Genomic DNA, 12,267 nt, shown 5'->3' with positions numbered 1-12,267 from the left:
CTCTGACTCCTAAACCCGTGCTCTTCCACTAGGCCACGCCGCTTCTCTGGGAAATGCCAGAGAAGCCAGAAAATCAGGGCCCCCTAAACCAGGCTTGCATTTCCTTTAGCCCACCAGGTTAAGACAAAATAGGAAACAGCTCTCCCAAACGGCACTCTTGAGGGCATTGTTTGCGGCTCCCTGCCTTTCCGAGACTGCGGCCGAGCACCGCGTTCGACAATTTGAGGAAAAAAAAAAAAACTCCTGGTGGATACAAATGCACAAACATATGGACAATATTTACCTTAGAGTGAGCTGGACCTTGCTCACTCAAAAGCTTATACTCAGGCTGAATCTTGTTGAAACGGGCTAACTCATTCACAAGACACATTGGGGTTTTCTCTTTGGGGTTTGCCATGTTAGAAGGAACTGCAAAATAATGCAAGAGCATTGAAGTCAACGTCTAGAAAATACGGCAGAGGCTCTCCCAGGAATACGAAAGCAGTGGGAAAGCAAACAGTTGAGTTCCGGGAAGAAACAATGCAAAACCAAGCCCTCTGGGAAACTTGTAATCAGGCAGGAGGCCCCAGTTACAGGCTAGAGAAAAAGGACAGGATGCATAAAAACTCAACCGTGCGGCAAGCACGGAAATACAGTCCTGCCACTGTAAACAAACCGATGGGAATGAAGGGACGGAGTGGATTCTCGAGGCAAAGACCCACAGCCCAACTCCTCACCTGCTCACTGTTTCCAATCAGTACAACAGGACAAAACCATCCCGCTCCATCAGCCCAGACACTGCAATCTCCAGACGGTTATTCCCTGAGCAACTCTTGGCTCTTTCCTTTAAAAGCTTCTGTCATCAGACCTCAGTATCTATTTCTGATATGAATGTTCTCAACACTTAGACCTTCTGGAAGGGTGCTATTTATTTGCAAAACATTATGATCCACGGTTAATACGGCTCAGATGCAAGAATATGCCGGCCACTATACTAAGCGCTGAGGTAGATCCAAGCTAATCAGGTTGGACACCGTCCCTGTCCCGCTCGAGGCTCACAGTCTTAAATCTCATTCCGCAGATGAGGGAACTGAGGCACGGAGAAGTGAAGTGACTTGCCCAAGGACACCCAGCAGACAAGTGGCAGAGTCAGGATTAGAACTCAGGTCCTTCTGATTACCCCATCCGTGCTCTAGCCACTGGGCCATGCTGCTTCTCCAGTGCTACTTTGTTACTTCCTTTTAAGTCATCCTGGAGGTGGCTACACAGAACAAGCCTTGTGTTGTGGTGAACAACAGCCTTCAGGAGGAATGGGAAAAAAAATCCAAGGATGCTATCTTGTGAAACAGCACCGAGGGAGTTGGAAATATGAAAGGGGCCTATTGGAAGCGGGAAAGAAATCAGGCAGGAAATTGGAGCAAAGAAAATTCTTAGAGAGAAGATTTGCAAAGCAAAGAAAATGACTGCGAAAGGGAAGGAGAAAGTGAGGGAAAAAATGTGGGACAGGACAGGAGGGAGGGAGGGAAGAAAGGATGAAGAGGAGTTCAGCCTGTTGTTTAAACTGGTTCCAGTTCAGGGACCTCAGGGAAGAGAATCCTGGTCTATTCAACTGGTCACCCATAATTAACTAAGGCGTATGTGGGTAACACTGGGGTGTGGGGGATGGGTGAAGATGGAGGCTTGAAGGGTTTTCAAATAGTTTGGTTTAAAATTTTACGTTTTCCTTAACTTTCTTTCAGGTACCTTCAGCACGCTTTTCATTCTCCTAAGGTTGAGTTCTGGATGCTTCTGAAATTCCCTGCCTTTGAGTAAATCCTCCTTGTTCCTGACCTTTGAATGGCAACCGCCTTACTCCATCTGGCACTCGTAAATTTGCTGAAGCTAAAAGTTACTAAATCTCTCTTGCCTGGGATAAAGTCTCCCAGAAATATTACACGGGAAGCCCTTCAAAAATGGAAAAAAAAACCAAAATGATCCTGGAAACCACAATTCCTAAAATATTATGAAAGAAAACTTCCAAAAGGCAACCACTCAACAACGGTTCGTTTTGAGTATCCCAGGTTGCCGTTTTCATTTCTTTTCTTACAACTTTGAAGTCTCTACTTTTGATGTTATTTTATAGCAGGGATGAAGGACAATCGGCTCAACGCGGTAGGGATTTCCTCCCTTTCCTGTGGGTAAGTGAGACGGTAGCCCTCTAGGAACTGAAATCCTCCGTTCGATGGTAAACAAGCTGAGAACACAATCGAAATAGAAGACGCTTCGTTCGAATGCTTACCTGCAGCTGCACTGGTGGAGGTGACAGATGCAGAGGGTAAAGCAGAGTTTTGAATAGGTCTACCTGCATTTTCAGAGGGCAGAGAGCTAGCAGGAGAAGGAATACTCATCAAAGGCTGGGAGAGAGTAGACTGTTTCTTGTTCAGTATTTGGCTCCCTGAAAGAGCAGCAGGTGGGTTCTGAACTTGAACTTGAACTTGAGACATGCTCACTTCCAACAAAGTGAACAACTGCAGGTAAACAGCTTTCAGTGCAGGTTAATTCAGTGCTATGAAGTCTAAAGTTCTACCTAAAAGTTGTAAGGAAAAGAAAATAAAAAGACAAAATTATAGAGGAGATATGTCACTGCCAGTATTCAGACAATTGGGGTCACCCAAGAATGAAGAGAGCCTACAACGGGGCTGTATTATTAAAAACATGTGTCTAAACATTTTAATTGGCCACTGTGCTTGTTTCTACGTTGGATACAGTAAGCCTCTTGTGTACATATTGACCTGTGCTCAAAAAATGACCTTAAAAGCCCACATCCTCTGCCAAGTCTTAAATCTCATCTTTGTTTGGTTTACTTCAAGACTCAGAGGAGTACAGTAACATTCACTGCCACATTTTTAAGATTCCTAAACTGTCCGTCTGCTTCCGACACGCTCACGATGGAAATTCTAATTCTGAAATTAGTGAGGAGCTGCCCTTGTTATACGACTATCTGGAAAACTATGTTCTAAAGTTTGCAATAAGCTGGAAGTCAAGAGGGTTTTTGCTGTTTCAGTAAGTGAGATTTAATGTGTTAGATGTTTGGAACCACGTGCTCGGGTATAAGCCTTTTAAGGACTACAGCTTTAAGTTGGTAGGCGATACGCAGGAATTTTACATAGTTCCCACTTTTTTTCCTGAAGACAAAATGAGTTATCGACACCTTGGCTCACAAAAGCTTTCTTCAGGATTAGGCTGTTTATTTTATAGTAGCAATGGTTTTCAAAAGCAAGAAAGTGTTAGCTAAAACCAGCCACAGGACACCTGAGAAATAGGCCCAGGTAAATAATTCTAGGGTAATGAGAGCCCCGGAGCAGAAGCACTGGTGAAGTGAAGGGCACTGAAATGGAAGTGAACAGATTAAAACATTGCTATGGAGGAGGCAAAGGGGACTGGGGGATGGGGGGGGGGGGGGGGGAGAATTGGTAGAAAAAGGAGGAGGGTTACAATAAAGACATCTTCAACTCATAAATACTGCAGATTTTGGAAGGTTATTTCTAATTCAATTGGAACTCATCTGTAAGGACAGCACCTCTCAATTTTCTGGTTCTCCAACCAGATGGCGAAAAGTGTTTTTCCAAGCTGTGGGCAATAAACTTCCACTGATAATCTGAGAGGGCACCAGTGGCAGATGATAAAAGATGGATTTGATACAACTAATTCACATAACTATAGGGCTAGAAATATCCCTGAAAGCTTATCTGGCACTGCCCCCACCCCCCGCCTTCAAGCTATACACCAGGCTGCTACATCCCTCTCAAAAGAAAACTTTAAATTTTAAAAAAAGGCCAAATCTTTGACAAGAATATAAGTGACTACAACTCTTGCACTGGTTCTAAATTTTGCTTTTCGTTTTGGGTTTTTTTGGGGGGGGGGCGGGGGAGGTAATAAACATAATGGATTTTTCATTGAAGAAAAATCTTAACCACAAGGGAAATTTCTCTGAGAAAGCAAATGGAGTCACAAGCAGGCGCTTAATAATAAAGCCAAAGGTCAAATCTGGAATCTACCTCCTAGCCACCCACAGCAATCCAGTTACCCTTTCAGTTGTCTGAGAATCTGAGACTCTGAACGAACCTCCAGATTTGGGGCTGAAGTGATCTTTTTAACTGGTGCTCATTAAAGCAAGTTGGTAGTCAGCAGTTCCATTCCAGAACATACTTGCAAAGCCTCAAAGGAGGGCAGGAGTAGGGAAATAAGATTTAGGGACGGACTGACCACAACTTTTAACCGTCTCTAGATGTTGCCGACTTGTACTTCCCAAGCGCTTAGTACAGTGCTCTGCACACAGTAAGCGCTCAATAAATATGATTGAATGAATGAATGAACGGGGTACTAGCCTGGCTGTCGGGAGACCTGGGTTCTAATCCCAGCTCCGCCACTGTCTGTGTGGTCTCGTTTAAGTCACAACTTCCCTGTGCTTCAGTTTCTTCATTTAAAAAATGGAAATTAAATACACGTTCTCTCCACACACCCCTTCCTTTGCCTATGAGCTTAATGTGGGACGGGAAATGTGTCCGTTGTAATTATAATAATAACTGTGGTATTTGTTAAGCACTTACTATGTGCGAAACAGTGTACTACGTGCTGTGGTAGATACAAGATAATTGGGTTGGACACAGTCCCTGTCCCACAAGAGGGTCATAGTCTTAATCCCCATTTTAAGCGCTTAGTACAGTGCTCTGCACATAGTAAGCGCTCAATAAATACGATTGATGATTTTACAGATGAGGTAACAAGCACAGAGAACTGAAGTGACCTGCCCAAGGTCACACAGCAGATGATTAGCGGAGCTGGGATTAGAAGCCAGGTCCTTCGACTCCAGGTCCGTGCTCTCTCCACACGGCCAAGTTGTATCTACCCCAGCCCTTAGTATAGTACTTGACACATAGTAAATGCTGAAAATATTATTATTATTAATAACCCCCACTCAGTCACTACTCAATAGCATCGAAATGTAACGTGAAATGACGTGTCCCTCCTCTAATGCAGTAAAGATGATGGTAATTCGGTTTGAGGAGTACTGACAAAAGCATTCAACCTGTTGCTCACAGCAAGGAGCGGTAGATGGGCTGGAAAGAGGGGTGGTCCGGGAAGCTCTGAGAAGCGGGCGGGGAGCCGGTGGTTAGCCTGCCCTGTGGAAGCTTCTTCTCAACTCCATCGGGGGAGGACTCAGTAGGGAGGCTGATGAGAAACAGGCAGAACTGGGCTACCCGAGGCCAGTTCTCCCATCGGCCTTCCGGATTCTCAATCAGTCAGTCAGTCAGTCGTATTTATGGGGCAGAGCACTGTACTGAGCTCTTGGGAGAGTACACTACAACAGTTATAGTTATGTTTAGGGGCACTGGGGGGATGCAGGGTGATGAGGTTGTCCCATGGGGGGCTCATAGTCTTGATCCCCATTTTGCAGGTGAGGTAGCTGAGGCCAAGAAAGGTGGAGTGGCTTGCCCAAGGTCACGCAGCTGACAACTGGCGGAGCCGGGATTTGAACCCACGACCTCTGACTCCGAAGCCCGGGCTCTTTCCACTTGAGCCCCGGTTGGGGGAGAAGGGGCAAGGGAGGAGGAAAGCCGAGGCGGGGGAGGAGGATGGAGGGGAGCAGAAGGATGAAGGAGAGCAGAGGGGATGAGGCAGAACCAGCGCTTAGAACAGTGCCCAGCATTTGGAACAGGGCTTGGCACATAGGAAGCACTTAACAAATGCCATCATCATTAAGCCCCACTTTCCATTCATTCAGTAGTATTTACTGAGCGCTTACTGTGTGCAGAGCCCTGTACTAAGGGTTTAAGGATCACCTCCCACTCCCTTCCGACTCACCCTGACTCGCTCCCTTTGCTCTTCGCCCCTCCCAGCCCCACAGCACTCATAGTAATAATATTTGTTAAGCGCTTGCTATGTACCAGGAGCTGTTCTAGGCGCTGGGGTAGATACACGTTGGGCTCACAGACTCAATCCCCATTTTATTACAGATGAGGTAACTGAGGCACAGAAGCAGCGTGGCTCAGTGGAAAGAGCGTGGGCTTGGGAGTCAGAGGACGTGGGTTCTAATCCTGGCTCCACAACTTGTCCGCTGTGTGACCTTGGGCAAGTCACTTAACTTCTCTGAGCCTCAGCTGCCTCATCTGTAAAATGGGGATTGAGACTATGAGCCGCTCCACGTGGGACAACCTGATTACCTTGTATCCCCCCAGCACTTAGAACAGTAAGTTTGCACACAGTAAGCACTTAACAAATGCCATTATTATTATTATTATTATCATTACAATATATAATATTACACATTCCCTGCCCACTGAGAGCCCTGATTACCGCTGTCTGACTCTCCAGCCACCTCTCCCACTCCAGTGTCCAGGACTCTCCATTTCACACTGCTGTCCCCATCTGCCATTCGATGAGGTCAATACTATCAGTGGAGCCAACGTGAGTAGTTTAAACTTTCCAACATAATGTACTCTCAACAAGCAATGGCTGAAATTAAACAAGTTTATCCTGTCCTAGATCTCAATGAAAATTCCTAATTGAAAATAGCTTATGCTCCCGAAAATCTGAAGAGACTGTATGACTAGTCCCCACACCAACAAGAATTTATGCTTGCTTCCCGCACACGAGCTAACACTTATAAGAAATAATTACACTACTTTAACTTGGAGGCTGCCTTCAGGCAAGGCACGGAAATTTTTTTATCCACAATCAGGAGACACTCAGAACAGGGGCCTCAGAACAGGCGGCCAAGAAAATCCTCAGAGACCCATCAAGATTTTGTGCGTCCAGGAGGAACTGAGCCACATACTTAGAATCAAGGGCAAATAATGCTTTCTGCCATTGACATTCAAATATATTCAAATATGCTGACACGTAGACTCCAGGGATATTGTGGAATTTCATAAATATTGTCCAGCCTAAATTTGGAACTGTTAGGCTAAAATTCATTCCTTTATTTTGAATCGAAGCAAAGCCTTCAATAGATTCTGGGTCACTCACCAGAGTCGTGCAGGTGGGTTAACAAATCTCTGTAGATTTCCATTTGGATGTCAGACCTGCATTACTCATAGAATAAGGAAAAAACACATAACTGAACACCAAGATGACCCATCTGCCAGGATGACCCAAAAGCTTATAGACCACGTTTCTAAGCAGCAAACCAGTATCAGGAATATGAAGATTTTCCACTAGCTGAAAAAAAGTCCCCACAAAGCTAAAACCTACATATCAGTTTGCACTGTTTTTTGTTTGCTTGTTTGTTTTTTAAATGGTATTTGTTGGGCACTATGTGCGGGCACTATACTGAGTGCTGGGGTAGATACATGTTAATCATGGGGCTCACTGTATTAATCCCCATTTTGCAGACAAAGTAACAGGGGCACAGAGGAGTTAAGTGACTTACCCAAGGACACACAGCGGACAAATGGCAGAGCTGGGATTAGAACCAAGATCCTTCCGACTCCCGGGCCTGTGCTCTATCCACTAGGCAACTCTGCTTCTCCACCTACTCTTTTAACATATAATAATAATAATAATAATAGTATTTGTTGGGCACTTACTGCGTGCATTGTTAAGCACTGTACTAAGCGCTGGAGTAGATAATTAGGTCCCACATGGGGCTCACAGTCTAAACCAGAGGAAGAATAGGTATCCAATTCCCATTTTACAGATGAGGTAACTTAGGCACATAGAAGTTATGTGACATGCCCAAGGTCACGGAGCAGAGATGTAACAGAGCTGGGATTGGAGCTCAGGTCCTCTGACTCCCAGGCACCTCATTTAATTTGAGGGGTACATCTGGAAATTAACAACTTATTTACTATCAATAGTGTTTGATGAGCACTTACTGTCGTGCAGGGCATGGAACTAAGCACCTGAAATGCGAAATAGGTAGGAGACAAGATCTTTGCTCACAACACCTTATGTTCTAACAGGGCGGAAAGACATAAGTTAGTATTCAAATGGTAGAGAATGTACAAATAGATAAGTACTAAAGTGAAACAAAGGGGGCTGTGATTACACAGGGACTGAGCTACTTGGGAAGATGTGACTTGGGGACAAGAAAAATTAACTGGAGAAAGCTTCCTGGAGGTGGAATTTCAGAAATTTGAAGATGGATAGGGGTGGCTTCTGGCAAATTTGAAGTGGGAGGGAGTTTAGGGTCGGATGAAAGGCAGGACTGAGGGGGTGGAGGTGGGAGAGTTGAGGAGGCCCGGTGAGAATAAGAGGTTGGGTGGGAGGTATGAAGCGAGGGAAGGATGGTGATGGCACAGGTCAAAGGGAATGGCTATGTTAAGAGGGAGGGAGGCGGAGTGCTTCAAAGCCAATGGACAAGAGTTTTGGTTTGCTGTGGAAGTTAATGGATAGCCACTGTAGGTCCCTTTCTGAGATCTGGCCTTTTCTCAGAACACACCTCGAGTGAAGAATAAGACATGTGCCTCTCTTTGCGGCAGAAACACCAGAAGGATTTGCTCAATCGTCCTCCTTACTGTTCTTCCAGAGAGACAGGGAAGGCACGCGAGGAATGAAGGCATAGCTTCTTTCCCTTGATTTCTGAAATCTAGGCTACTCAGCCTCCTGCAAATAGATTCCTCGCTTTTGTTCAGAACTTAACCTCCCTCTTACGGTCGTAAATCTCGCTTTAACAAACCACATGGGACTCTGCGTTTGTGAACTTTTCTTTGCTGAGTGTAGGAACATATACAAATACACTTAAAAATGTGATGTTCAATTTACACTACAACTTAACAGAAAGCATACCCAGGGTAAAACTAAGGGACCCCCGCAAAGTTTTCTGCAGTAACCTTAGGGAGAGGAGTGAATTGAGAATTTTATAACCCGACTATTTTACAGCTTTCATTGCCCCTGACAAAACTTCAACAAACTATGAATAGTGAACCTCATTACTAACTCAATCTAATTAAAAGTAATAAAAGAAATTTCCCTGCTCTTATTGTGGCTGGGGTATAGCAACCTCCTGCCCATTCTTTCTATTTGGACTGCTTTGGTCACTGGCAGAGGAGAAAGCGAATGACTTCACTCCACAATGCATATCTTTTATGGCAGATGAAAGAACCACTAAAGACGGTAAGGGGGGCTGAATTTCCATGATAAGATCCCTTGACTCCAAGGTTTCTCTAAGTCATAACATTATTTTGGCCTCACATTTTCTTATTAAAATGAGACATCTCTTGGGTTTTGGCTGCTTCAAATTAAATGGGTCACGGTTTTCATTTGAGGTTCTGGATTGTTTGGGTTTACGGGAAGTCAAGTTCCATGAATGTTGCAAATTGGGTATGCTTAGTGGACTAAATCGTTGGAGAGCCCCACACCTGCTCAAAACAGTTTTTATTTAAAGCAAATATGAAAAACTGTATTATGGAAGATGTTAATATAAAAAAGTGAGGCAGTGTTTTGACTGGGGAAACTCTGTTAGCTACTGTAGCCCATGATGAATGATTTTTCAATGACCCATAACTGTCAAAGCAGGTTTGCAATTTTGAGAGTAATTAATTCATTTTCAGAAATCAATTATCAAGGGGGAAAAAAGCCATTATATGCTGTTCTCACATCCTCCTCCATTTTAAACACTACTTAATACTTTGAGGCTGCTCATGGATGTTACTTGATTTTTTTAACAACTACATAAAAATATTCACAACTATGCATATTCTTCTAATGATATGTAAACTGTAATCTTGTTGGGGGCAGGGGACATGTCTACCAACTGTTATATTGTATTCCCCCAAGCGCTTTATATAGTGTTCTGCACACAGTAAGCTTTCAATAAATACAACTGACTGATTCAATAAGTCAAGACCTTTATGGATCATGTGACATCTTCCCTGATTAAAAGAAAAGCAGCCAAAATTTAGGCAAAATAACTTTCTAGCTCATAAGGTGGTTTGACAAGGTTTTTCTTAAAAACATCATTCAGAGAAAAATTGAGGACATTTGCAGATTCACATGTAAGGAGCCAAAAATATTCTGTACACTAGAGCAAGAAGGGAGGGGAAGAGACAGAAAAAATGAGAGACAGAGACAGAGACAGAGACAGAGAGAGAGACACACACACAGAGAGAGAGAGAGAGAGAGAGAGAGAGAGAGAGAGAGAGAGAGAGAGAGAGAGAGAGAGGAGGTAATTTTTTTTATACTCAGAGATGATGCAATGGATGGTTAAGTTTTACCTATTGGTGCATTTGTGGCTAAAAAAAAAAGATCCATGCAGGATAACAATAATAATTGTGGTACTTGTTAAGCGCTAACTATGTGCCAAACACTATACTAAGCACCGGGGGACACAAGCAAATCGGGTTGGACACAGCCCCTGCCCCATGTGGGGCTCACAGTCTTGATCTCCACTTTAAAGATGAGGTAACTGAGGCCCAGAGGAGCAAAATGACTTGCCCAAGGTCACACAGCAGTCATTCATTCAATCGTATTTATTGAGCGCTTACTGTGTGCAGAGCACTGTACTAAGCACTTGGGAAGTACAAGTTGGCAACATACAGAGACGGTCCCTACCCAACAGTGGGCTCACAGTCTAGAAGGGGGGCTCACAGTCTAGAAGGGGGACAAGTGGCGGAACCAGAATGAAAACCCACTGTCACAACCACTCCAAGCACTCACAGAGACTGACTTTGGTTACATTGCCGTGCTTGTTCACAACGCTTGGCGTGGTTTTTGCTTTAGCTTCATCCCCCAACCTTCTTGGAACTTCACCTCAAAATGTCCACCCTTTCTTGACTGCAGCGGGCCACGCAGAACTCTCTGATATAAGCTGTCTCCCCATTTTCAGCTGGAATGCCACACTGAGGTCTTGCTTTCTTATTTTTTTTTATGGTATTTGTTAAGCACCTACTGTATGCCAGGCACCGTACTATGCTCTGGAGTGAAAACAAGCAAATCAGGTTGCACGCAGCTGGACTCGTTATTGCATCCCTAGCCGGTTTCTGTTGCTCACTTTCGTTTCGGTCACCTTTTTCCAGCTCACCACAGAGCAGCTGTTTGGCACCCTACTATCATTATTTGCCTCACTGTTTTACTTTCCCTCAGAACCAATATGAACCCTGTGCTATCCCAGAACGTAAATGGAAAATGGCAAACAGCACTGTTCTTGTTCTTAATAGCTAAGCGCATCGGTGTGCAAAATCCTCATTTAGAGACCTCAGAAGACATCCTTAAGCTTACATCCTGGTAGTCGGAACTCATACTTTCCCGAACATGTGGGCCAACTCCACACCAGAGAATCTACCTCCCGCAAAAATTAATTTTAAGACAGCACGCAACTGTCCAAAGAACCAGGCGAATATAAAGTCCTTCCTTCCTCCCATGATCCTCATATCTCCCATCTCTCCTCTTCTCCCATATGCCCTTCCATCCATCAAGGCACTCTGATGCAAGGCTGGGCTTAGACAGCTTACAGCTTAGAAAGGCTTTCGCGATATACTCTCCTGGGTGCACTTTGAGCATTACAACGGCACACTTAAGAGGAGGAAAGCAGTGTGGTCATACGCTACCTCTGTCTCCTCCCCCGCAGGACTCTTTTCTCCCCTCTCCCAGCAGATCCTACCCTACTGGTGGGGCCGGGGGGGGGGGGGGGTGTTGACTACAGTGGGGTCTGCGCCCCTCGACTGCACCTTTCTCCCTCACCCCACAACAGCGCACATGTTGCAAGGTAACGTACCCTCTGACCATCCCTAAATAGCTCTCGATTCTCTCTCCTCCCCTGCATCCCCGAGTGTGCTGGGTAGGTGAACGTTTCCTCTAGATGACTGGATATCATTAACCAGATGTACAATAACAACTCTGAGCCCAACACGCAACCCTGATATTTGCGGGTTGGAAAGCCCGGGCGGCGGAAGATAATTCGGCCTCCATTTCCTTACACAACCATTCCCCCGAGCGCTGTTGAGATAGGAACGAAAAGACTTCAGCCGCGGGTTTACGTCCCACGGTGTGACAGCCCAGCTAGGCCAGATCCACACCCAGAGATGGTGGCGAACGCCCTGAAGTTTCTAGAGCAGGTACTCCTTTACTCCTCAGAACTCCCTTGCAAGGGGAAAGCTCTCCTCCGGAAGACATCACTTACCTGTTGATGGTCAGCTGGGCCAGAGTCAATTGCAGAGGAGGATTTGGGGAAAGGAGAGGGTTAGCTGGGTGGGGAAGGGGTCCCTGGCCATTTTAGTGAAGTCCTTGGATCAAGTGTTAGAAGGGTCAGGATCCAGCGGGACCAGGGAGAAGCTGGAGTTCCCCGAGCGATCAGCAACAGGGACGGAT

General features: G+C 45.1%; 1 protein-coding gene across 10 annotated transcripts in view; it reads right to left on the bottom strand.

Moving 5' to 3' along the window:
* STAU1 (staufen double-stranded RNA binding protein 1) overlaps window positions 1-12,267 on the bottom strand; it is a 60,856-nt gene that overhangs the window by 27,759 nt on the left and 20,830 nt on the right. For 5 of the 10 annotated variants that reach the window (XM_038749893.1, XM_038749897.1, XM_038749898.1 and 2 more), the window contains 2 exons: window positions 2,258-2,545; window positions 284-408 (listed from right to left, as the gene is read on the bottom strand). The exons of 2 other annotated variants lie outside the window; for them this stretch is intronic. In XM_038749893.1, the coding sequence (XP_038605821.1) occupies window positions 284-408; window positions 2,258-2,462 (330 nt within the window). In that variant the 5' untranslated portion in view covers window positions 2,463-2,545. Of the gene's footprint in view, window positions 1-283; window positions 409-2,257; window positions 2,546-5,047; window positions 5,145-6,987; window positions 7,042-12,267 lie in introns of those variants that run through there. 3 more of the 10 variants (XM_038749895.1, XM_038749896.1, XM_038749901.1) reach the window with 3 other exon arrangements.

Source organism: Tachyglossus aculeatus, chromosome 8 (assembly GCF_015852505.1).
Source record: "Tachyglossus aculeatus isolate mTacAcu1 chromosome 8, mTacAcu1.pri, whole genome shotgun sequence".
Lineage (NCBI taxonomy): Eukaryota > Metazoa > Chordata > Mammalia > Monotremata > Tachyglossidae > Tachyglossus > Tachyglossus aculeatus.
Note: the sequence above shows the minus strand (reverse complement) of the source record. Positions and strands in the feature narration are given on the sequence as shown.